General features: G+C 37.3%; 1 protein-coding gene across 3 annotated transcripts; it reads right to left on the reverse strand.

Moving 5' to 3' along the window:
• Nucleotides 1-1,882: 1,882 nt before the first annotated feature.
• On the reverse strand, nt 1,883-23,068 carry UPF3A (UPF3A regulator of nonsense mediated mRNA decay). Of its 3 annotated transcripts, XM_058278333.2 has the most exons (10): nt 22,765-23,068; nt 21,759-21,865; nt 19,903-20,009; nt 18,001-18,099; nt 17,761-17,871; nt 16,722-16,777; nt 16,473-16,631; nt 8,342-8,502; nt 6,257-6,495; nt 5,321-5,478 (listed from the first exon to the last, which is right to left on the reverse strand). In XM_058278333.2, the coding sequence occupies exons 1-10, from the start codon at nt 23,005-23,007 to the stop codon at nt 5,381-5,383; spliced, it is 1,380 nt and encodes a 459-aa protein (XP_058134316.1). In that variant the 5' UTR covers nt 23,008-23,068; the 3' UTR covers nt 5,321-5,380. The 3 variants fall into 3 exon arrangements, with proteins under 3 accessions (XP_058134317.1, XP_012384964.1, XP_058134316.1); XM_058278334.2 differs by lacking the exons at nt 5,321-5,478; nt 6,257-6,495 and adding an exon at nt 1,883-2,962; XM_012529510.3 differs by lacking the exons at nt 5,321-5,478; nt 6,257-6,495; nt 8,342-8,502 and adding an exon at nt 1,883-2,962.
• Between the last annotated feature and the right edge of the window lie 1,265 nt (nt 23,069-24,333).

Genomic DNA, 24,333 nt, shown 5'->3' on the forward strand with positions numbered 1-24,333 from the left:
TAAAAATTCCTTTCTTACAGGATGACAGAAGAAATTAAATCTACGTCTTGGGTCCCCTAGATGAACACAATTAATTCACTTCAGAAGGAATGTGCTTACTAAATAGTGAGCTACTGGAAGGCAACAACTTGTACTTTCACCTTAGTTGGTGGTAACTAGAGGGATGAGTAGAGAATGGCCATATGTGCTCCATTCTGTAGGGAAAACAATCCTTCCCCAGATGTTGGGTATGTCCTTGTTGCTATAAAGAATAAATAAAAATTTTTATTTAATTTAATAATATTTATTAAATAAATATGTATTTAATAAATAATATTTATTTATAATAAAGCATTTATCAAGCATTTGCTAAAAGATGGAACCTATTTTCCCATGAGTTACTTCATCTTGCACAAATGTTTGTCTGCTATGAAATACATGAAATGGGAGAAGACTGCTCAATAAGTATTAAGCAAGAGAAAACTTGTTTCTAAATATTTTTCAAAGTGCCTATTTCATGTCAGATTTGAAAAATTACTGCAGTCACTTGTTTATCATTTACTAGCGAGGCTCTGAGCAACTTCTCTCCCTTGCTATACTCATATTTAGAATATAATTATTAAAACTACAAAGTAGTTTAATAAAATCAAAGACTGGAATCCAAAAATGAGAATAGACAACATCAGCGAAAAGTTTTGTAAAAGAATAACCAAAAATCTAAAAAAGTGAGGTCAACACCCAAACAACCTCTTGGTCACACTAACAACTTTAGTCCAGTCTCAAAGGAAGTAAAATTAATTCTTTCCTTAACATTTTATTATTTTTTTTACCATTTCTTAGATATATGATAAACTCAAGCGTTTTTATAATTAGTAATAAAAACTTTGCAAGCTTTTGAACTTATCAGCCACAGGTTGCTAGACATCTCTAAACCTCAGTTTCCACATTTATAAAAAAGAGATAATGTGTGTGCTGTCCAGTTTTAAAAGTGAGTAAGGCTTCATTGAGTTAATAGCTAGAATATAGAGAATATAACATGGTTAGAAAATGGAAAGCCGAGGTTTAATCTGTGCAAAATTGGTAAAAAGTTGTTTAGAAACCTTTGGAGATAAATAGAAATGGTGAAAGCACATCAAAGGATTTGTAATTATTAGTGCTAACATATGGATATGACAGTGATTTGGTTTTTGTTGTCTGAGGATCCTTTTTTTCCAATATTTCTTTTTTGTCTTTATTTTTAATGTTTCATTCAAAAAATGAGGTCCCCATATACCCCCCACCCCCCTCACCCCACTCCTCCCATAACAACAACCTCCTCCATCATCATGGGACATTCATTGTACTTGGTGAATACATCCCTGAGCACTGCTGCACTACATGGTCAATGGTCCACATCATAGCCCACACTCTCCCCCAGTCCACCCAGTGGACCATGGGGGGGGACACAATGTCCAGTAACTGTCCCTGCAGTACCTCCCAGGACAACTCCAAGTCCTGAAAATGCCCCCACATCACATCTCTTCTTCCTACTTCCTACCCTCAGCAGCTACTGTGGCCACTTTCATCTGAGGATCCTTTGATAGCCAAGTTGGCCTAGCTGGTCGCATGGATATCACTCAATCCACAGCAAGACCTTCCCTCTCCCTTCTTCAAATTCTTGGTGCTCAGAAGCCAAGAGCATAGCTATGCCGCTTCTCTGGCACAGACCAAAAGTCATAAATTGTTTTTAAAGATAAAAGGACTAATTCTTAGGTTTTTAATAAATACAAACACTTGATTATTAATGAATAACATGGAATAGATATAATCAACAAAATACTCAGAGAAGTAAAACCACTTTTTAAAAAGCAATATTTGAGTATATAAAATTTAATATAAGGAAAGTACATAACTGGACCCAAAATCCATAGCAACAAATTTTATTTAATAAAAGATTCAAAGCACAGTGCCAAAAATGCAGTAACATTAAGAAAATTTCTCTAAAAGGAGAAACACTATAGAATGCATAGTTTCAGGCATATACATTAAGTTATTTAAAAAGAAAACTGTCTCAGACTGCAAAAAGACTCTGGTGCCATACATAGGTTATCCCTATCTCAAAATGATGACATTTATACCTTATACCACAATAAGTACACCAATCAAAAGACTCTGAAACTGCTTGTCATAAAGTCAGGGGCCACACTGTTAAAATGGCAATAATTTAAAGCTGTTGGACTTTATATAATGTTAGGGTTCCTATGATAAGGACTATTCTAAAATATAAAAAAAACTTGGGAAGTGCTTTTAACAGAAGGTGCAGAAGTGGCTGAATAACAAAAGTTATAATGAAAGGAGAATTGCTCACTTCCCCGACTACGGCTCATAGAAAACTAACGAAAAGCACAATGAGACTCAGATTCCTACACATCACATGCTTTCAAATGTGTAGACAGAGTGCAAGTTATTCCTACCAACATACTTAAAGTGCTTCAGAATTTACACTGATACAGGACTTTCTTCCCTGTTTTGGTCATAATTTCCTACTTTCCAAGGAAAATAATATCCTCTGTTTGGCTAAAAGAGAAATATCTAGTTTATACTAGAAATGGGAAACTTTACAAAAATTCTGCTAAATTAAAAAAAAAGGTTACTTCTCTCTTAAGAGTGATCTCTTGATGCTTATAGGCAACCCCTTTATATTTCCAGTTTCCTTGTAAGTGGTGAATTTACCAGAATTTACCTGACATTTCAGGAATGCCCTTTCTTACTTCGAAAAACTGAATGAGAAGTTCACACGTGTCACCAACTTGGCTTGCACAGGGGTTTACTCTGCCTCTTCACTCTTCTCAGAACCTGCGCCAGGTGAATTTTCTGTCTCAGGCTTCCTCCCATCGCCATTCTCCTCTGCCGGTTTTCCACCACACTCACAGATTTGGCTTATAGAACCCACACGGGCTCGGATGCGAGCTCCGGGCTGGTATAACTGCATGGCTGGCCGATCCTGAAGAGAAAGGCAGGGTTGTTTTTCCAAGGAAAACAATCAGGAGAGATCGAATTGTGGGTTTGATGTCACAATACTTTACAGTTCTAGGACCTGATGATACAAACTGTCTAATGAAGATCAGTCGTACAGCTAAATTCAGCTCATTTCACAGCACAATCTCAAAAACCAAGGTTTCTGAGGCCAAAAAAAAAAACCATGAAAAGGAGGGCAGTGAATATTTAAAATAACTTGAAAAAAATAAAAATTTGGTATCTGGGAAAACGTTACTGCTTATACCAAGAATACACTGGAAATGGTACAATCATGGCACCCAATGACTAGGGAGAATTTTCCCTCCCACTTTGGGAGATTAAAACTCAAATTCTCAAGCATATTCCAGTCCTTCGAGCTCTACCACACAAGGTGAACATGAAGTCTGACACAAAATTGGACACAGAGCAAGAAGGCTTTTTAGCTCTATAAACAAGAACAGTTGTTAACCTTAGCAATAAACAATTTCCACATGGATTATTCCTGTCAACCATGGAACACTTTGTAACTATGAACTGTTTCCTTTGTAGAAAATATGAACCCATCATCTTATTAAATTCTCAGAGGCAGAGAAATAAAAATGTTGACTGGATAAAGTACAGTGAAATGCAATTGCTTCACGGCAGGAAGACAGTGACTGTCAGGGAAGCACAGAATAATTCTGAAGATTTGGACTAATAATAATAAGAATTTTCTCTCTTGGAGAAGCCAGTCAGCCGTATTGCAGATACTAGTATTGAAGGAGACAGGTGAGGGAGGAAGACACATTTCTCTGCACTCAAGCATTGGTTCCATGGAAGCTTAGAGCCCAACTAGGAAGCTTCCTGCCTAAATGTACATTTCTTTCCCTGTCCGGTGTAGGCATTAAGGTGGTAGCTGCATCCTCTGGATGAACACCTTTCATGGCCCAAACGTGGGCTGCAAGGACCTGTGTACAGAGGTGGGCATGTTCTACCTGTTGTCTTTCTTTGGGATTCACCCCAGGTGACCTTTATCTACTTCTGTACTTGGTGTGTGTGTTTGTGTGTGTGTGTTTGTGTGTGAGTGTTTTGGCCCCAGCGGGTCACCATGTATGACTAGGAATGCTTTTGTTTGGGGTGGGAGTGCAGGAAAGCAGGAGTTTTAACCTAATTTTCTTCTTCTTACATCTGAGCCCAGCCAATGAGAAGTCTGGGGAAGAGCCCAGCAGGTCCTTAAGGTATCTGGATCCCTCTGTAAAGCAGAGATACAGATTTCACATGTTGCAAAAAGGACTTTCAAACAGGTGTTCTTTTGCCAGAGGCTAAAGTGCACAGTTCTACTTTTCACTTGGGTAACGTGATTACAAATGAAGCACAAAATCCAATTCTAAAAGTCACTATGACCTATCTCACACTTACTATTCAGACCTCATAAGAAAAGAGCTCTTACATACAAAGCACTCTCATTAACACTGCACGTTACTCAAGACTCAAGTTCACTGAGAAGAGAAGCACTTGGGGTTCCCACACTTAAAGTTGTGCAAAACAACTACTTATACTAAAATGGCAGTGAAAAACAAGGCTTCATATGAACTAACTCCCCACCAAAAAGACACATGGCTGTACTTCATGTACCTGAGTTTAAGGTAACTACAGAAATCTCTGGATTAATATAGATGTGATTATTCAAGGATGAAGACAAGATGGCTCTTCTCTGGATTTCAGCCTTGCCTTTACTGAAGCATTGAAAAAACCAACATCATTGGTGCATGCAACAACTTTGGTGGATCTCAAGAGAATTAGGCTGAGTGAGAAAAGCCAATCTCAAAAAAGGTCACATTCTGTATGATTCTATTATACAACATTCTTGAAATGACACAAGTATAGAGATGGAGAACAGATTCATAGTTGCCAAGGGTAAGGGGGTGGGGAAAGGAGGCACAGGGTTGAGAATTGGACCCACAGTTCCCTCAGCTCTACAAAGTGGATGACAGGTACCTTTCCCACAAGGCCTGGCTGATGTGTGGGACAGGTGACGCACCTGGTGGAGTACTTGGTCCTAGAAAGGGAGATAAGTGGAAACTGATTTGCTAACTTAAATACCACTTATACAGTTTCTCTGGGAAAATGTCATCTGAATAAAAAATAAGTTCAAATTTCTGAAAGAAAAGCTATTTGTTGGTTGGGAATGGCTAACATTTTATATTAGTTATTTTACTTCTCTGAAGTGAGGGCAATACATGAAGGGGAACATATGGAGATCAGAAAAAAGGAGAACTTATGATTGAAGAGACCTGTTTGGGTCTTGTCACAGCATATTTTTCAGCCAGTAAAAAAATACTTCTATAAATCCTAGTTGTAAAAGAGATCTGTAATATTGGTTTTGACTTTAGGAATTTTGAAGCCATTCTATTACCTAATCAGTTCAATTCTTTTGGGATTGATTATCTGATTTGAGTATATTCTGTATCCCTTTTTTTGTTGTTGTTGTTCTCCTTCCTTTCCTTCTAGGTCCTATGTCTCCTAGAAAAGTAAATAAAAAGAGATAAAACTCAACCTAATTATTTTGCTATAGTGCTCAGGGGAGGTCCTCCAGCATACTCCAGTCTACTAGAGAATGGAGGAAATTCACTGGGAAGTAGATAGCCCAACCATGTGTTCCTCACTGTCTGTGAAGATACAACTGATGGATGTTTCTAAGCCATTTGATCACTCATTAATAATCAGAATGTTGTTAATGACGTATTAGAAAGACCCATGGAAATGTCATTAATATTTCCTTACTGTCTCAAGGATAAACTTGCCTTTTATTTATTCTCAAGATTACTATAATCTTGCCTTTATTTATTCTCAAGCAAATGGCCTAATGGGCTAGTTTTACACTAAATGATCTTTTTTTTCCTGGTGAAAAATAATTTTGATTCTCTGAGAAAAGATGACAGCTGGTTTCATTTTAGGATTTGACTTTCAGGGCTTGGTGTCCACTAAGTGAACAAAAAGAACTGCTCAAGTAAATACTGACCCCCTCAAACATTATGCTCCTTACAATAATGCTCTAATTAAGAGTCAGAACCTCATGCGGTCAGAGTAGGTTATCCTATACCTCAACATGCCTATACAGATTTTTCTTTCTTGGTTTAATGAAAGAATCACTGTTTTGGAAAGAGCCATTGCAAGGCTGCAGAAGTATAATTTATACTTTTAGTACAGATTAATGAATGAAAGATTATCCTGAATGAAAAAAAGAACCTTAGTTCTCATGCACTCCTTTTTGGATGCCAGTCATCACACTTCTCTTTACCCAGTTTCTCTACTGCCTCCACAGCGAAGCTGCAATTCTGGTGCCCTTTCTTCCCTCTGTCTTGGGTGAATCCTTTCCCCAATTTCAGCTCATCTTCATTCCTTCTCAAAAACTTGTCAAACTCATAGTGAACTCTATGCTTTCTACCATCATCCAAGTGATATCTTTGTGTTTCAAGTTCTTTTTCTTGAAATCTTCTCTCCATATCCCTTTGTTCTTTATCACTGTCATTTTGTGACCTGTGATTCAATACAAATTATTAGTAAGCCTTATATAAGTTGCTGGTTGATTACTTGTCTTCCTTTCTAGACTGTGAGTTCCAAAAAGGCAAGGAATATATGTCTTGCTCATTATTGTATTGCCAGAGTTTGCAAAGCGATGGGCAAAAAGCAGGCATTCAATAAAAACTGCTAAAAAGATAAATAGTAAAAACAATAATAATATTTTCTGTTATACTGAATGACAGAGATGTAATCAGAATTATGCTAAGGTACTTTACATACATGTTTTCTGAATTCTCAAGAACTCTCCAAAGTAAACATCATCCTACTCCCCTTTTTTACAGATAAAGGAAAAGAGACTCAAAGTGATCATGTAACTTTCCCAAGAGCATATTTCTAGGATGTGGTAGAGCCTATAAGCATATCCATGTGGCAGAGAGCTGGTATTGACAGCCTAGTTTCTGCTCCAAACATAGCTAAAATTAACTGAAATTTAATAGCACCAGGGTAATGATATTTCTACATTTAGCAAAATATTCAATTAGTAAATAAATGACTGCTTAGTTCATTTGGTTCTAAGTTTTTCCATTTCTAAGCACAGATAAAAGGTCTCATATGCCACCTGTGGCTCATCCATATATCAGAAGTGACAAGATTAGAGGGGAAAACACAGGATCTATAAGCAAAATATGCATTCATGCCAGAAACATAAAAATAGGCACTCTCATAACAATAATAATACAAACATCCATACCCAAAACCATAGTGCTAAAATGTCATGGATTTGATAGTCATGCATAAATTAATTTTATAAACAAACCAATGAACCAAAGCTCAAAAAAAAAAAAAAAGATTAAAAAAAATGACAGTCTAATTCTATGATCTTGCTACCTACCCTCTTGTGTAAAATTCCACTTCCAACCGACTCTTCTGAGCAGAGCTGCCCTGGGGACCAGGAAGTTCTTGGGACTCCAGAAACAGTGAGTAGGCAGGAGCCATGGGGTAAGGATGACAATACTGAGGGTGCTAGAGGGCCTGCAACCCTCGACAAAGGGCAACTCCAGCCTGCATCCATAGGCAAGGCAACCAAACCCTGAGGCCCAGAGAGCAGAGAGTGGTTCCCTCCTGACAAGCAGCTGGCTTGGTCTCTCTCTGGCCAACAGGGAAGAGACTGCACAGAAAAGCCCTGCTGGAGCTACCTCCATAGCAGCTGACAGTCATGACTAGCAAAGGGACAGAACAATGTGCCTAAGGACAGAGAAGGCAGAACAAACCGAATACCCAGGATCAATAAGTGTTGGTCAAATACAAAGCTGGGAGAGATACAAAAGAAGTATGGCACTGAAAATAACTCTATTTCTGCATCAAAAAAAAAAAGGTTTTCTAGCCCTAAAAGACTGGGTTCTCAAATTTAAAATTCTGTAGATAAACTGATGGAGGTCTGGAAGATCAAATGGGCAAGATCTCTCAAAAAAGAAGAAAATCATAAACTGATAAAAAATTACATAGGAGAAGAGCCTAGGATGACAGATCCTGAAGATCTAACATGCAATCACAGGGTTCCAAATGGAAAGACTTAAGGAGAAAAAGAAGGAGTTGAGAGGCAGTAGGTAAGGAAATAATAGACGAAAATTACTCTGATTTGAAGATAGACTTGAGATTGCCAACTGAATGGGTTTACTAAGTTCCTGGCATGAGTAATGGGAAATAAAAACAAAAGTATATAAGGAAATCCTGGTAAAATTCTTGAATTCCAAGAATAATATGAAATATAAGCACTCATATTGACAAAAGATAGGTGAATCTCACTTGCTAACAATCTTTTAATATTTAATGTGGTCATAAAAACAAAACCATGACTCACTTTTCCTTGAGCTCCTTCAGTGAGATTTCTAAGGGCTTGGATTTTATGACTGCACAGCAAGGGGATTTTTCCCATTTTTCATCTCCAATATTAATTTCCTCTCCTCTTTCTTTTGGTTTCTCTGTAGTTGTTTCCTCTCCCTTTTCTGGTTTCTTAAGAAGCTGAGAAATTATAATGTTAGTAAAAAGCACTTTAAGAGCATATTATAAAGAAGTTGTTTAATAAATAAAGTCATATACCAATATTGAGCCCAAATGTCTGAAGAGCAAAAAAATGTCAGCTAAAGGTGCAATGAATATTTTTGGTTAAATAAATAGTGCCACATTCAGTCAACAAAATACTTCATAGTTATGAAAAATGATGCAGAATAATTAATGTGATGAAAAGACGGTGACATTAATGAATAAGAGAATGTCATAAAACTGAATGTGCACAATGATCCAAGATCATTTCAGGTAATTTTAAATGCCTTGACCACACAATAAAACAGAATAAAGGGATAGAGAGATTTGGGGTGAGGGGAAGAGGGGAAATGTTCTAGCCAGAGGGTCAGGGAAGGCCTCTGTCAGTTCATGTCAACTGAAACCAGAATGCTGAGAAGGAGCCAGCCAAGAATAAGTCTGGAGGAAAAGTTCTCTGTGGAGGTAAGCAGGACAAAGGTAGTAAGGTGAAACCAGGAAAAGAAAACAGGCTAGAGCATCTGGAGAAGGAACCAGAGGTGGATGATACAAGAGAAAGTGGAAGCAGGCACCAGGTCTTTAGAGCTTTGCAGACACACTCTTGAGAACCAAGGGCTGCTAACAGTCTACTGTGAACCCTTTCAGACTTCTTCTTTGATTATCCAATGTACATATAACACAGTTAAACACACACACAACTATTTTGAAAGGGCTTCATGAATATCACACAACTTCTTAAGATAATGTACTCTGTAAATTTAGAACTTTTATGTGTAATTTTGGTAATCCAATTTCCTATTTCAACTAAGTTCATTGCTTAGTTTTAGCTTCCTCATTACGAAGGAAAATAAAAAAACATCCAAGTTGCTCTCTTTGTGTATATTTTTCCTTCTTGTTAAAAATAGCTATGATGACATCACTCTGCCTCTCTATGTTTGGGCTATTAATATAAACTGTTTTGACATTTCTCCACAGATTTTATTTTCTAGTTGTTGTTTTTTTAAAATTTCAATTCTCCACATGATTCATAAGTCAGAGGTCCCCAAATTGAGCACAGCTATTTGTAAAAGACTACTCTTGGCATCAGGTGACTAAATTTCATGTATATATATATATTGTTAAGTCTGTTTATTAGTCATAATACCAGATACTCTAGGGACAGCAGCCATGGATTACTCACAGTCATCAGGGTGGAATTTACTGCCAAGACTTCATTTTACCAGATTTAAACATGATCATTCCTTTCTCTAAATGTGTTAAAAGGTTCTGATTTCTTTTATTCTAAATTAAAGATCCTGAACTTATATCTAATTTTTTTTCTTTTTCTCTTTTTGAAGTACTGGCACTGGGGATTGAACCCGGGACCTTTTAAGTGGGAGGGTGGCTCAACCACTGAGCCACATCAGCTCTCCTGAGTTTTTCATTTGTTCGTTTGTTTTTAGGAGACACCGGAACCAAACCTGGGACCTCCCATGTGGGAAGCTGGTGCTCATCTGCTTGCACCACATCCACTCCCCCTGAACTTATATATTTTTTCTTGACTTTTTTAATTAGAGAAGATGTAGGTATACAGAAAAATCACACTGAAAATATAGGGTTCCCCTATCCTCCTCTCACACACAGTTTCTCTGTTATTAATATTTTGCATTAATGTGGTACCTTTGTTAATAACTGATAAAACAATATTACTGTAATTATGAAATTGACTTCAGTCCATACATTATATGAGGGTTTACTGTTTGTGCTGTACAGTCCTACGACTTTTTAAACTTTTATTCTAGTAACATATACATAACCAAAAACTTTCCCTTTTAACAACATTTAAATATATAATTCAGTGCTTGGTGTATACATGTTAATTACAACAACAATGTTGTACTACCATCATGACCATTCATTAACAAAGCCTACCCATCAACTCAAACAGAAACCCTGTACCAAATAAGCATCAACTCCCCATTCCCTGCCCATACCCTAGCCCATACCAATGTGTATCTAGTTTCTGACTCTGTGAATTCAGTTATTCTAATTATTTCATATCAGTGAGATCATACAATATTTGTCCTTTTGTCTCTGGATTATTTCATTCAATGTGATGCCTTCAAGATTCATCCATGTTGTTACATGTATCAGAACTTCCATTCCCTTCTAAGACTGATAATACTCCATTGTATGGATATACCATATTTGTTTATTCATTCACCTCTTGATGGGCACTTGGGTTGCTTTCATCTTTTGGCAATTGTGAATAATACTGCTATGAAAATTGGTATGCAGATATCTGTTCGAGTCCCTGCTTTCAATTTTTGGCAGTATATACCAAGAAGTAGGATTACCAGGTCATACGGTAATTCTAGTCTTATCTTTCTGAGAAACTGCCAAACTATTTTCCAAGGCAGCAGCACCATTTCACATCCCACCAGCAATAAATGAGTGTTCCTATTTCTTAACACCCTCTACAATACCAGTTATATTCTGCTATTGTTTTATTGTTTTTGTTTTGTTTTAATATTTGCCATTCTAGTGAGTCTGTAATGGTATCTCATTGTGGTTGTGATAGGCAATACCTTAATGGCTAATGACGTTGAGTATTTGTTCATGTGTTTTTTGGCCACTTGTACATCTTCTTTGGAGAAATGTCTATTTGAGTCTTTTGTCCATTTTTAATTGAGTTATATGTCTTTTGTTGTGGAGTAGTAGTATTTCTTTGTATATTATAGATAGTACACCCTTATCAGATATGGGGGTTCCAAATATTTTCTCCCATTGTGTAGGTAGTCTTTTTACTTTCACTATGAAGTCTTTGGATGCATAAAAGTTTCTAATTTTGATTAAGTCCCACTTCCTATTTTTTCTTTTTTTTTGATTGTGCTTTTGTGTGAAGTCCAAAAAGCCACTGCCTAACACAAGGACCTGAAGATGCTTCCCTACATTTTCTTCTAAGAGTTTCATAGTTTTGGTTCTTACATTTATCTCTTTGATAGATTTTGAATTAGTATTTGTTTACGGTGCCAGGTAGGGGTACACCTTCATACTTGTGCATAGATACATCCAATTTTCCCAGCACCATTTGTTCAAGAGAGTATTCTTTCCAATTGATTAGACTTGGTCCCCTTGTCAAAAATCAGTTGGCCATAGATGTGAGGATTTCTTTTTTTTTAAAGACTTATTTTTTATTTATTTCTCTCCCCTTCCCCCCCACCCAGTTGTCTGCTGTGTCCATTCACTGTGTGTTCTTCTGTGTCTGCTTGCATTCTTGTCAGCAGCACCGGGAATCTATCTCTTTTTTGTTGTGTCATCTTGTTGCATCAGCTCGCCATGTGTGCGGTGCCACTCCTGGGTGGGCTGTGCTTTTTTTGCACAGTGCGGCTCTCCTTGCAGGGCACACTCCTTGTGCGTGGGGCTCCCCTACATGGGGGACACCCCTGTGTGGCACAGCATTCCTTGCGTGTATCAGCACTGCGTGTGGGCCAGCTCACCACATTGGTCAGGAAGCCCTGGGTTTGAACCCTGGATGTTCTATGTGGTAGGTGGACGCTGTATCAGTTGAGCCAAATCTGCTTCCCAGGATTTATATATATTTCTGAACTCTCACTTAGATTCCATTGATCTACATGTCTGTCATTTTGCCAGTAACATGCTGATTTAATCACTGTATCTTTGTAGTAAATTGTAAAAGAGGGAAATATATCCTTCAACTTTGTTCTCTTTTTCAAGATATTTTTGTCTATCTGGGGCCTCTTTCCTCTCCATATAAATTTGATGACTGGCTTTTACATTTTTGTAAGAAGGCTGTTGGGTTTTTCATTAAGATTGATTTGAATCTGTAAATTCTTTGGGTAGAATTGACATCTTAACAATATTTAGTCTTCCAATCCATGAACCTATTTATTTAGGTTTTCTTTGATTTTCCAAAGCAATGTTTGTACATTTCCAAGTATAAGTTCTTTACATCCTTGGTTAGATTTATTCCCAGATATCTGATTCTTTTAGCTGCTATTATAAATGGAATTCTTTCTTGATTTCTTCTAGAGCTTGTTCATTATTAGCGCATAGAAACATTACTGATTTTTGTGTGCTGATCTTGTACCCTGTCACTTTGCTGAATTTATTGCCTCTAGTAGTTTTGTTTTAGATTTTTCAGGATTTTCTATATAGGCTTGTGTCACTGCAAATAGTGAAAGTTTTACTTCTTCCTTTCAATTTGTATACCAGTTATTTCTTTTTCTTACCTAACTGCTTTGGCTAGAACTTCCAGTACAATGTTAAATCACAGTGGTGACAGTGGGCATCTTTGTCTTATTCCTGATCTTAGAGGAAAAGCTTTCAGTCTTTTACTATTGAGTATGATATTACCTGTGGGTTTTTCATATACTTTTTTTTTTTTAAGATTTTTTATTTATTTCTCTCCCTTTCCCTGTCCCCCACTTGTCTGCTCTGTGTCCATTCGCTGTGTGTTCTTCTGTGACTGCCCCTATCCTTATCAGTGGCACCGGGAATCTGTTTCTTTTTGATGTGTCATCTTGTTGTGTCAGCTCTCTGTGTATGCAGCACCACTCTTGGGCAGGCTGCACTTTCTTTTGCGCTGGGTGGCTCTCCTTAAGGGGCGCACTCCTTGCATGTGGGGCTCCCCTACGCGGGGGACACCCCTGTGTGGCATGGCACTCCTTGCGTGCATCAGCACTGTGCATGGGCCGGCTCTCCACAGGTCAAGGAGGCCTGCAGACCTCCCATGTGGTAGACAGATGCCCTATCCATTGGGCCAAGTCCTCTTCCCTATATACACTCTATCATGTTGAGAAAAGCTCCTTTTATTCCTGTTTTTCTAAGTGTTTTAATCAAGAAGCAGTGCTAGATTTTGTCAAATGCCTTTTCTGCATCAACTGAGATGATTACATGGTTCAATTCTTCCATTAATGTCTATTTTCATATTTATTTGATTTTTTGTATTGTACCATTTCCCTTCTCATTTCCTTCTTGTATGTATTTTTCAGACATTTTCTTGGTGGTTACCATGGGACTTAATTTAAAATCCTATTCTATATCATTCACATCTGATTTGATATAATTTGACTTCAATACCATACACAACACTGTTCCTATTCTCCTCTGTCCCCCCACCTTTTTGTTGTACTTTTACAAATACCTTTATATACTGTACATCCAAAACCATAGATTTTTATCATCTTGTTTTACACACTATCATTTTAGGACCTTTAAGAAGTAAAAAGTGGAGTTACATACCAAAAAATACATTACAATAATACTGGCATTTAAAATTACTCATATGGTTGCATTTCCTGGAGATCTTTCTTTATGCCACTTCAGTCCACTGTCTAGTGTCCCTTCCTTGCAGTTCGAAGAACTTTCTCTAGCATTGCTTATAACACAGGTCTGGAGGTGACACATTCTCTCAGCTTTTGTTTGTCTGGGAATGTCTTAATCTCTCCCTCATTTTTGAAAGACAGTCTCAAAGGATATAAAATTCTTGGATGGCAATTTTTTTCTTTCAGCACTTTAAATATTTTGTACCACTCCCTTCTTGCCTCCATGGTTTCTGATGACAAATTGGCACTTAATCTTACTGTGGTTCCCTTTTACATAGCACAATGCTTTTCTCTTGCAGTTTTCAAAATTTCTTGGTATTCAACAGTTTGAATTTATCCTTTTTGGGGTTTGTTGAACTCCTTGAATGTGAATGTGAATGTCTTTCATTAAATTTGGGAAATTTTCTGTCATTATCTGTTTTTTTTCATTCTTTGTTCTTTCTGATCCTCAGTCTGAATCATTTCCATTTTCTTGCCTTCAAGTTCACTGGTTTTTTCTTCTGTCAGTTCTTGTCTGCTGTTAAAACCCTTTAGGGAAATTTTAATTTCATTTATTGAGTCTTCAGCTCCGGTATCTGTTTGTTGCTTTTTAAAATTTGTATCTCCTTATTGAGATGTGCATATTGTTCATTCCTTGTTTTCCTGATATCTTTTAGTTCTTTCTCCATGTTTTCCTCTTTGTCCTTGAGCATATGGAAGGTAATTTATTTAAGTCTTTGTCCAATATGTCCAAAGTTAGGGGTTATTTGTTGATGGTTTCTGAATTTTTATCTTATTCCACTGAATTGAACATCATTTCCCTTTTCTTTGTTTGTCCTGTAATCTTTTGTTGTGCTCTGTACATTTAATATTTTAAAGCATTAACTCTGGGATTAGGTCCCTGAGCTGTCTGTTCCTTAAGTTTGTATCTAGCTAGTGATATGATGGAGAGTCCTGTGAGTGGCAGAAGGTAACAAAAGCAAGAAACCATACAAAAAAAACACTTTTCACTGTCTTCACAAACTGGCTCTGTGTTAGAGCTTAGGCATCCTATCAAGCAGATCAGTTTGAAGCAAATATGAAGTGCAGGGTTCTCTCCAAGTTTTTTCTGAGCCTTTGACTTGACCTAAGCTGTGCTTATTCATGGCCTTGGGACATCCCCTATTTATAAGAATTTGAATGCCCCCTCTACTTTCTATGAAATAGACTTTCTCCTCCCTCCCTGATGCTCTACTGTATGTTTTAAAGCAGGTAATTCCTTGCCCTGGGTGCTTTGACTTAATTATTTCTTATATTGCCTTAGCTGTGGGCAAGCTGCTTCTGCTTACAGGGCAATTTCTGGGAGGGCAAAAGAGAGACCATTTCCTGGTTCACTCTTTCAGTCTGCCACCTGATAGAGTGATACTGACTTATAGGAACCATAGCATATGCATAGGAGTTACTCTTCTCCTCTGGAACAGGGCCAGGAACTCACAATGGGAGCACAGGCTGGCTCTATACCACACCAGGGTGAGAGTGGGGAAGGGACCAGCAAGGGGGCCACAAGCTTCTCATATCAATTTTAAAGATGTGTTTTCTTGAGTTGGCACTTGCCCAGTTACTGCAACCCTTCAACTGATTTTCAGAGTTTTTAGGAAGATGGTTCTGCAAGTGTCTAGTAAATGCTCAAATATTCTGTGGGGATAAGCACCATGGAGGGTCTTATGCTGCCATCTTGACTGACTAGAAGTCCTTGAACCTAGTTTTACTGACTTAAATTCGTTTTTATTTATTTGGCTAATTTTAGATTCTAATTCCATACTCAAAAATGTAAAAATAAAACACAGTACTCCAAATACTTTAAGTCAGAATTGGAACTATAGTTGTAATTGTATACAAGGTTAAATGGTTCTTCCTGAAAAACTTTTAAGTAAAACTGTTGTTGACATAAGTGCTTTTGAGAATGTAAATCATGAAGCACTAGTTTAGCTATTATTGTTTGTTTAGAAAGGTAAATGAAAGGTTAGCAATTTGGATTTTAATCACATTATCTGAGCAGAGTACTAAGAAGATAAGGATTGATCCCAATTTGGGCCAAGAAATTTTACAAAGAAGAAAATTCCCTCTGCATACAACTACACTCATAAATGAATGTAACAGTCATAGGAATAACTAAGAGATGCAGAAACTCATTGTTTCTACTACAAAAGAAATTCTATGAATCTTTATAAAGAAAGACTATTCTTTATAAAGAATCTTTATAAAGAAAGACTTTATAAAGAAAGACTATTATATGCTGAGCCAGTGGTCCTCAAATGTATATTTTTAGTCTGGAAACTTTTACTTTAAAGGAAAATTTAAGCACTGAAAGGAAAATTTAAATATGGAGTTACCAGAGTAAGTGCTCCTTACTTCACACCCAGCCTGGCTGGTCTTTCTCTATTCCTTATTCCTCCCAGTGTACATAAAACATGTTTGAGGAACTCCCAGGGCTTTGAGGAACACAGTTTGAAAATTACTATTTAAGAATAAAGAAAAAGGAACTATAATAATAAGAGACTAGATTACTGAAATTGTTTTGAAAACTCTAGAGAACTAAAATACCCAAAGGGTATAATTAGTGCTGTCAAACTATTTTTGCAAAGTGAAAAGTTTCCTCAAAATTACCTTGATTCTTATTTCTTTCTCAGCAATTTTCTTTTGTTTGTCTGCCTCTTTTCTCTTACATCGTTCTTCTTCTCTTCTTTTTCTTTTCTCTTCTTCTCGCAAACGTTTCTTTTCTAACTCCCTCCTCCTTCGTTCTTCTCGCTTCTCTTCTCGAATTCTCTAAAGACATGTAAAAATGTATGTATTAATTGTCTGAATGGAAATGGCAGAAACAGGGAGGATATTCATCAGATTAAAGGCTAGACCTACCTGCTTTTCTAATTTTCTATTTTTAATATATTCCAAAAGAGGTGTGGTTCTTCTAGCTAAAATTAAAAAAAAAAAAAATACGACATAGTATTAACTCCCAACATATGATTTGTATTCTTTATTTTAAATATTTGCTTTCAGTTTAACTTCTAAAATAATTAGAGGAAGAATATTATTTTTAAGTTTACATGAGAAAATATTGTATCATGGGGGAGTTCTTATTTTATCATTATATAGTCAAGTAGCCTGAGGATATAGTCAACAGTATAATTACAATAATATTGTTTCATCATTTCTAACAAATTATTATACTAAAGCAAAGTGTTAATAACAGGGAAAACTGGATGTAAGGGGGGGTATATGGGAATTCTGTATTTTCTGCATGATTTTTTGGGTAAACCTATAACTAATCTAATAAAAACAAAATCATAAAAAACTATGATAACTAAAAATGTAGTTGCTCTCTTTCAATATATGCTCAGAAATATTTTCCCAAGTTGTCATCTTCCCATCTGTGATAATTAATGTACTTGGCTTGGCTATATACCGGGTTATTTAATCCAACACTAATCTAGTTGTTAATGTGATGGTATTTTGTTGATGTGGTTAACATCTTTAATCAACAGACTTTAAGTAGATTATCCTTGACAGTGTGTGTAGTATGAGCAAATACTGAGGTTTTCTGGAGAAGGAATTTCTACAAGATTATCAATTCCTGCTGAAGTTTCTAGCCTGACAGTCTGCCCTACAGATTTCAGATTTGCCTGCCCCTAAACACAATCATAAACACACGCACATACATACAAACGTGTGTGTGTATGCACAAATGTATTGTGTGTGTGTGTACATAAATTTTATTGGTTTTGTTTCTCTGGAGAAACCCAACTGATACATTATCCTTTTGGCAAAATGAGAAAATTCTGTGTCTGCTAAGTGCAAAAAGTTCCAATTTTTTAAAAAGAAAAATCATAATAAAAAATTACATACTTTAAAAATATGTATTTCAATAAAGTAGAGAGAAGAAATGAGTGAAACAGACCAATAAATTCTCTTGTCTTTGCCTCAATCTCCCCCAAAAGAGTTTCAGGGTTAGCACTAGTTTTCTCTTCTTCCACACAGTAAGTCTCTAAAAACTTCTTATATTCTGGATCTGCAAATTAAAAAATAAAAAAGAATAGAAAAGGAAAGTACTTCTCTACAAATACTGGACAGGAAATTATATCTGACGAGTATATTTAATTTGGTAGTTTAATAATCTAGCATTTGAAAAAGGGCTTACCCTCTTCAATGCTTCCGGTTTTGATATCTTTTTTCTTGAGCTTCTTTTTGGAGATCTTTTGGAATGGAGCAAATTCTACTACTGCAGGATATTCTAGGCCTTTAACAGGAAACAAATTTCAAAACCATTCTGAAATTCATTTTGGAAAATAAGCATCTAGCTTACTTATAGGATTAAGTATAACAATGATAAATGTATTATGACTGTTTTAAACTATAATTTAATTAAACTTCCAAGCAAACTTTGCTTGTCAAAATCCATATTTAAACACAGAATAAACTGATGGTAGGAAGAATAATTATTAAACAAAAAGATTCATCATGTTGTAGAAGTGGTTACATCACTGTATATATTCAAAAACTTATCCAACTATACACTTTTAGCGGGTAAATATTATCATATGTAGTTTCTTTTGTCTGTTTGTTTTGCTTTTAGGAGATATCGGGGATCGAACCTAGGACCTCATAATGGGAAGCAGGCACTCAACCACTTGAACTACATCCACTCCCCTATATGTAGTTTATACCTTAATAAACCTATGATTCCCACCCCTCAAAAACAAGATTTACCGTGGAATGCCTTTGAAGACTCAGGTGTCTTTGCTACATTTTTAAAAATTTGATTTTTAGAAGGTTAGTTCAATTATCAATCTGCTATACGAGTTCGAAGAAATGATTTTGCTTAGAGGAGACACATAGCTAAAAGACAGGTGGATATGTAATAATCCAGGTACAAATAGCAAACTTTAGAATGAAATTTACTAGAAACTGATAATGTTATGTGAGGCAAAAACAAACACATACACAAAGACTTTCACTAAGAATCTGCGATATGCTTAATCAACCAATGGTATACTTGTAACTCAATAAATCGACTGAGTAGCCATTTTCAGTCTCGTCAGTTATGTTCAGATGACTAGGAAGCTGTGACTCTCTCTTATCTGGAAGACATTTTTGTGCTAAACTCAACTATCCAGAATAAAAACCAGGAGAAAGCAGGGCTTTTAGACCTGCAGAGATAATGTCCGATTCACTGTTTTATCTACAATGCCCATCTCATGTCTGGTACCTAGCAGACATACATTAAGTGGTTGTTGATTGAATTACTGAATAAATGAGCAATCAAAATAAATGTCAAATAGTTGAAGCAATAAACTTCCTTTTGCTCACAGGAAAAATCTTTCAACCCTCAGTCTAGTTACTTTTTTTTTAAATTTTTTATTTTTTCAGTCTAGTTACTTTTAAACAATCCTTTCTAGTGCATTACCACACAACAGAAAAGAAGATAAACACAAGTAGAGGACGTAGGGATGGATGGGTGGGTGAGGAGTATTGTTAAAGGAATAAGGACATGATAGCAGTGAATGCAATAGCTGACATGAGGAGAAAGGAAAAAAAAATCAGAAGCGGATATAAAACCAAAAATGAATAGGGAACTGGAACCAGTTAGTTAAGGGGTAAATATTGACCCTGTAGATAACACTGTTTAATAGCAGTCAATAACTGAGGTTCATCATTATAACCCCTTCCTCCTCAAGACTTAATTGAGAAATGATAAAATTATGTTGAATACTTGTTAAGGACAACAAAGAAGTGTATAACATAGTTTAGAAAATTACTATCACACATGGGTAAAATAATTTAATCTTGGGACATAAAATAGTAAAGTTCAGTCATCCAGAAAACTCACTTATATGGAAAACTTTATTCCCTGATAATTATATATATATAGGTTGTCACTATTACAGAGAATTGTTGGAATTCCCTTGGATTAAAAATAATTTTAATTTTTTAATCTCAGAACACAATCACATTAATGAACTTCTTTTAGAGTAGTAGCTGAGAACTTAAAACTTCATTAAGAGATACTGTAATAAAGAGTTTAAAAAAACAATGATCCAACCTTTACTGTCAATGAAGATATAGCCATCAAAACGATCTCTAAAAAGGAGGATGTCATCAGGATTTCTAAAATTAATGTACGCTCTTGAGTAGAGATGAGGATAAAGACTGAAATAAGAGAAAAGGTGAAATTGGTTAGCAAAAAACATAACCTTTAAAATTTTCTCTCTCTTTTTTTTGGATACAACAAACTAGTTTAAATAAACCCTTTATGGCAAAAATCATCAATTACTTATAATAATCTGGATATTTTTTAGCAAAAAAAAAAGTAAGATGTTTTTGCCTTGGGACAAACTATTTATTTATTTAATCTACTGCACAAAGCCAAAATTAAAAGACTACCCCTCAATAAGAGATTATTCCTACATCATGCATCACAAGCAGAACACAACTCTAGCCATGATTTATTTCATAGAGGAAAATATTATGCTTAAAAGGGACTCTTTTCTGACTTAGAGAACACTTTTAGGTATTTTAGAACAGTTATTGTAGCATCTGATACAGAATTCAAAAGGCTCATGGTATCTCCAGTGAGAATTAAGCCTTCCTCTCCTGTTCCACACCACCATTTCCTTCACAAGAAGGTAATTTCAATCCTATTTTATGGATGAGAACACCAAGGCACAGAGAAATCCATCATACAGTTTGTTAAGCAGTGGATCAGGGATTTCAACTTGGGTCATTATGATTCCAATGCTTGTCCTCTTTTAACTGTATCAGTTTCTTTTACCTAAATTTTAGCCATTTACAAAGCATCTTTATGTTTCTCTACAGACCTATGTTACTTATTTTTCTTTGAATGAACTGACATTTTTTCACTTTAATATACTTATTGGAAAGGAAAATTTATCTGACTACTATGATGGGTAAAAATGATAAGGAAGATGATAATGAAGATAATAAAAATATAGTGAGAAATCACTAAATTCTGGCTTAACTGTTGCCCTGTTGAAGGTCTGAACTGATGTCTGCTCTCTATTAAAATATATATTAGTGTGTTAAAGTAATGTTAGCACCATCCTATTATGAAGCTGAAAAAATAATCGAAAAAGGGGGTGTGATAAATGAGATCACAAATGGGTTTCTGGGGTTCTGGAAGAATCTTGTTTTTTTATCTGGGTATCAGTTACATGGTTGTGTCAAATTGTGAAATTTCATCAAGCTACACATTTACGATTTATTTACTTTTCTTTTTTAAATAACTTTATTTTAAATTCTAAAATAACAGAAAAAGGCAGCTCAACAAGCGATGGAAGCATTACTCCTAAAAAGTTCTGTCCAAGCACTTTTTTTTAAGATTTATTTTTATTTATTTCTCCGCGCCTCATTGTTTGCACTCGCTGTTTGCTTGTCATCTTTTTAGCAGACACCAGGACTGGAAACCTGGGGCTCCCATGTAGGAGGGAGGCGCCTAATCGCGTGAGCCACCTCCACTCCCTGTCCAGGCACTTTTATCTCATCTAATTTCAACATCTAACTCATCTGCCGGCAGTCTTTGTTATTTCAATATAACTTACTTTAAAAGCTATATGAATAAAAGAAAGAAAAAGCTATATGAAATAAGGTTTATTGGTATACAAAATACGAATCTTAAATCATGTGTTGTAAGTATCCCCGTTTTCCTTTTTAGACTTTAATGGTGCTAGCAGAGGTATATTCCAATATTCTATTTAAGAGGAAGTCAATGATCAGCCTACTTAGAAGTAATTTGCAGAAATAAAGAAAGGGCTGTACGGATTTCTGGATCCATTTGGAAAGGAATATGGAATAGAGAAAGACTTCTAAAATCTATAATAATTGCCCATCAACTGTCAGTAGGACTCAGCTTCTGAATGTTGATAAACAGTTTCTCCTCACCTAACATCAGCAGTACAGAATTCAAAATAATCGTGTGCAGGAAGTGGATGTAGCTGCTCCTCCAATTGCTCCTTGGTGAGATTGGGAGGAAGCCTCCGTATGACCACCTGAGGAACGCCAAAGTAAAGGTGACACTGGATTTTGTTTTCACTATGAGTATACAAAGCATCAGTTATGAAGCTTTATCGCCTATGTTTATGCTGAGAAGAAAATCTAAATCAGGAGTTCAGCACAAACACATGTTTGAGGAAAGGTTAAGGAATACATGCAAGGGGAACATGGCTGCCAAAAGGGTAAGTGGGCTGAATAATTTAAAAGGTATCGTGAGGCCGGAACTGTGCATACCAGTTTTTTGTTTTTTTCATGTAATCATTTTATTACTACTTCGACAAAATTGTTGGCATATGATATGCACTGCGCCAGCTGAAACAAAAACTCATCTCTCATACACTATCCATATTATAAAGTAATATTACAAGATATATACATTCGGGGAAATACAAACCAATAAACTTAGGAGTATTTGTTACTGTCAACAGGAATTCTCGCACCATTTCATGATTTGCATCATTCTGGTGGCCTGTGGTAGACACTCCACCCTTCACATCTTTATCTGGAGGATTGAGGATTAGTAATAAAGTCCGTCAGGAACCGAAAAGAGCGACGGGGCAGGAGCGATGTAGGAGGAAGGAAAATTTCTCCGGATATGCTACCTATCTCATGTTGGTAAATCAAGGCTTTAACTAACTTAGCTGAAAAATACCACAGAACTTAAGTGACTCTTTTTCCTTCCCGCATCTGAAGAGATCAAATCAAAAGGTGTAGCAAACGCGGTCTGCTAGCGTTACCTCACCAGACCCGGCCTGCGCTCCGCAGGGAGGCGGAGCTGCGTGCGCGCGCGCGGCCCTGCCGGGCGCTCTCCGGGGTCCTGAGCGCGCGCCTCCTCGCCCCGCCCCCGGCCCGCCCTCGCCCCGCCCCGCGCTCTCGGCCCCGCCCGCCGCCCGACCTTGCTCAGACTCGCCCTCCTCTCCTCGCGCGATTTGCCGGCGCCGCCCCCGCCACCCCCACAGCCGGAGGCGAAGGGCGGCGTCTCGGCCTCTCGCCGTGGCGATTCCCGGCGGAATTGGAGCTCCACGGCCTGTCCCCCGCGGGGAGCGGGCGCTGGTGGCTTCTCCCTTCCGCTCGAGGCCCGAGCAGGAGCCGCCCCGCAGCCACCGACCCCACCGGCTGCCTCTTTCTCGGAGCGCATCTCGCAACCACTCCGGAGCCACCACCGCCGCGGCTTCCCGCCCGCCCCGAGAGGCCGGCGGAATCTCGCGAGAATGCCACCCTCCTTCCGCTGCCTTCGCCCGCCCACTGCTTTCCGGGGTCCGCCGCCCGAGTTCAGAATATCTCTCGCTGGGTCCTGGGAACTGTTGGGAGGTTCGCGGAGCCTGCTGCGAGGCAGAGGGTGGGGACAGAGTGTCTTTAGACTCCCCTGGGGGCCTCACTACCTGAGGTTGATTCCATTGGTTCGGGTGGAGTGCGGGGCCTGGAACCGGCATTTTCAACTACATTGCCAAGCATGCCCTTGACAGTGGTCCTGGTCTACGGGTCTCTGATAAACACTAGCTCAGGTAGATGGTTTGGCGAGGGCCGAGATTGTATCCACACTCTCCAAGCAAGAGGCCCAGAAATTAAAAAGGGCTGCAGGCGAAGGACGTAGGAATAAAGGCATCTCTCTTTTTACGCGTCTTTCCCACTAGTTTTGCTGATCAGGTGAGAGGCAGCTCCAATAGAAACTCTATGTCAAAGAATGTTGGGCTCAGGCAGGAGCTTTTAAAAATGGCTCTGTAGTGCCATATCCCTGAGAATTAAATATGTGTTCTCAATAACATTTTAAAGCTATTTCTCTTCTAAGGAAACCTGAAGATTTCATCCAAGAACAGTAGTTACAGTTAAGAAAAATGAAGCGGTCGACAAATGCGCAACTTGTTACATGGCTTTCCTATACAGAATAGAATAAGTGCTACCAAAGTTGAAAGCAGAAATTGCTACTAAAAAGTCTTTTGAGGGGCTGAAGTCTATTCTTCAGATCCCCTCCATTGGGAGAGCTTCCCAATAAACTCCCTGCCTGCAAAAACAAAAACAAAAACAGAAAAACCTTGCATGGCACAGCAACACATGATCTATTTGGGCAATCTTTAAGTTCAAGTACCCTGTCTCAATGCTGATCTACTGTTTGAACATTAGAGTAACTAAGAGCTCAAAACCCACTGGACCCAACAAAATGGGCCTGTAATTATTTGGTTTGATTTTTGTTATCATTTTTACTCAGCTCTGAGGTGCTCAACTCTTGGAACATCAAAATGAAGGTCACATTTTTCATTTACAAACCTGCAGGTAGTAAACACTTTTGACTAACTGATATGAGTTATTTTAAAATATGCTTTTTTATTTCCATATTCTTTATTCATGTTGGCTCTATTTGTCACTTATAGCACCTTTCTTTTAAGAACTTAGAGTATAAACAACAACAAAAACAACTAGAGGTGCTGTTTCGTATGGTCTTTGTGAACTTCTACCATGGCTTACC

Source organism: Dasypus novemcinctus, chromosome 17 (assembly GCF_030445035.2).
Source record: "Dasypus novemcinctus isolate mDasNov1 chromosome 17, mDasNov1.1.hap2, whole genome shotgun sequence".
Lineage (NCBI taxonomy): Eukaryota > Metazoa > Chordata > Mammalia > Cingulata > Dasypodidae > Dasypus > Dasypus novemcinctus.